This window comes from Kryptolebias marmoratus, linkage group LG3 (genome assembly GCF_001649575.2).
Source record: "Kryptolebias marmoratus isolate JLee-2015 linkage group LG3, ASM164957v2, whole genome shotgun sequence".
NCBI lineage: Eukaryota > Metazoa > Chordata > Actinopteri > Cyprinodontiformes > Rivulidae > Kryptolebias > Kryptolebias marmoratus.
Window position 1 is genome coordinate 1,907,852 of NC_051432.1, and position 2,688 is coordinate 1,910,539.

Below are 2,688 nucleotides of genomic sequence, written 5' to 3' on the forward strand. Positions count from 1 at the left end.
TGAGCTGCAAAGAACATGTATGACACGTGTAGCATTTTACAAAAAAAAAAGGCTACACACAGCCTTGCATCCAACTGTTGGTTTGATGACAACAATCTGTCTGCATACACACATAAGAACTGCAAAAATTAACAAATTACAACAGCAGCTACACATAAATAATATGTAATCAGCTAAAAATACCAAAATAAAGGTTTACTCAGTTCACAACTATATTACTCAAGTTTTTTGGATAGTCTTTGATGAGGAGATGCTGCCTGTCCTTGAACACACCAAGTGGATTCCCTCTACTATCGATCATGTTCTGAAAATGATAAACACAAAACAAAATGCAAGCATAGTCATTAAATTGCACACAGTTTAACTGTTCTTCTCCTTGGTTGAATTACATTTTATTATATTTTAATTAAGTTTCAAAAAGAAAATGCTAACCTGTGTTTTTCTGACCAGATGTCTGACACCGTTTTCCCGTTGCCAGTGTGTCAATGTCTGGCTTTAGGTCCTGTGCTGAGGCGATGCGTAGAACAGCATGGAGGTTGTCATCCGTGAGGCGTGATCTGTGCTGGTTTTTGTTCAGATTCATCATGGAAAAAAACTGTTCGCACAGATAAGTGCTTCCAAACATGGACAGAACACGGGCAGCATGAAGTCGAAGCTGTGGCATCAAACCAGGGGGCATCAGACGGTAAAAGTCCTGGACTGCAGCATCCTGGAACTTTGCTTTCAGGCCACTGTCACTTTGAAGCTCAATTAGCTCCATCTGAAGGTGTTGGGGTGCAGTGCAGACATCGGTGGTGAAAGGATTGGCAAAGATGTCAAAGCCAGACTGTTGTGCTCTGAAGTCAGAGAAGCGCCGATCAAACTCGGTCTTTAACCAGCTCAGTTTGGTAGCTAACTGAGCACATGAAAAAGTCTCGGGAAACGAGGCTGACATGCTCTGACAAACAGGAAAGTGGACAAGATTGTCCTGTTTCACTTGCCACATCCATAAGTCCAATTTACGCTGGAAAGCCGTGATCGTGTCGGACATCTGGGTGATGACTTGTTTGCGTCCCTGCAGCTTCTGATTCAGCTGGGCGAGATGGTCGGTTATGTCACACAACACAGCAAAGTCACACAGCCACTTTGGATCTGATAGTTCAGACATGAGTTTTCCTTTACTCTGCATAAAAAAAGCAATGTCTTCCCTGAGCTCAAAAAATCGCTTGAGGACTTTGCTCCTACTCAGCCACCGCACTTCTGTATGGTACGGCACATCCCCGTGTTCCGAGCCCATCTCCAGCAAAAACTGCTGGAACTGACGGTGATTCAGGCCACGCGCCCGAATGAAGTTCACTGTTTTCATGACTGTGGTCACAATGTCCTCCATCCCCAGCACCTTCCCACATAAAGCTTCTTGATGGATAATGCAATGATACGTTATCAGAGGCGTGTGACAGTTCATTTTTTGCATTTTCCTCCTCATTAGTCCAACCAAACCCGCTTTTTCTCCACACATTGCCGGTGCACCGTCTGTAGTTAAGCCCACCAAGTTTTCCCACTGCAATGCATTTTTACTTACGGACTTCTCCACCGCATCAAAAATGTCCTGTCCCGTCGTGGTCCCATGCAATGCAGCCACATCCAACAGCTCCTCAGTGATGGAGAGGTCCGACTTTACGCCTCTAATAAAAATTGATAACTGCGCTGTGTCTGTGTTATCTGTGCTTTCATCAACAGCTAATGAAAAAGCTGTGTAGCTGCGTGTCTCCTCAGCCAGCTGGGTTGTAAGATTTTCTGCTAGTTCCTTCACTCGGTTCGCAATGGTGTTTCTGGATAAACTGACATTTTTAAAAGTCTGTAACTGGTCGGGACACACCTGCTCACAGACCTTCAGCATGCACTGCTTCAAAAACGCTCCCTCTGAAAAAGACTTGGAAGCCTGGGCGATTTCTTTAGCCACAATGAAGCTAGCTTTCACTGCGGCCTCGTTTTTGGCTGTGGATTTCGTGAACAAACTCTGCTGCGACCGCAGTTTGCCTTTTAATTCTTGGGCAATTTGTTGCTTTTCTTGAAGGCTAGCTTGAGCGTACTTAGCTCCGTGTTTGGTGTCAAAATGTCGACGCAGATTGTACTCTTTGACAACCGACACCGCCTCGTAACACAAAAGACATACCGGTCTTTCTCCTTGAAGCACAAACAAGTATTCGCCTTCCCATCTTTCTTGAAACAATCTTCCATCTGCATCAACTTTTCTTTTTCTGGACATTTTGGGATCATTATTTATATCTCAACTCATCTCAACTCGTTGGCATGAATGTGGAAACTGCCGCGGTTACCGTAGTAACGGCGTAGAAAGGCATTGTGGGAAATGTAGTTTTTGGTCAAAGCACGCTCTTAATTTAGTTTTCGGTATTTATTTTTAGACACTCAAAACTTTTAAGCTCTCGCGGGCCACATAAAATGACATGGCGGGCCACATCTGGCCCGCGGGCCTTGAGTTTGACACATGTGCTCTAGTTAGATGCTTTCTCTGCTTTTTAAACAGTCTGTTATGCTGATTGATTAGCCCTGCATGAGTAAAGGATGAAATAAGCACAAATTGCTGTAGGTTGGTTCTAAGTTTAAAAAGGTGGCTGGTAAGTGGTAGGATTAGACCGAAGTGGTTGAACCGAACAAGACGGACGGCAGGTGGGGGATTATATTCAA

At 44.3% G+C, this 2,688-nt stretch overlaps 1 protein-coding gene across 1 annotated transcript; it reads right to left on the reverse strand.

Annotated features, from left to right (window-relative positions):
• Positions 1-427: 427 nt before the first annotated feature.
• Positions 428-2,306, reverse strand: LOC108245312 (general transcription factor II-I repeat domain-containing protein 2-like). Its single transcript, XM_017432111.2, has one exon. It carries the CDS (start codon positions 2,246-2,248, stop codon positions 428-430), a length of 1,821 nt encoding a protein of 606 aa, XP_017287600.1. The 5' UTR covers positions 2,249-2,306.
• Positions 2,307-2,688: the final 382 nt, after the last annotated feature.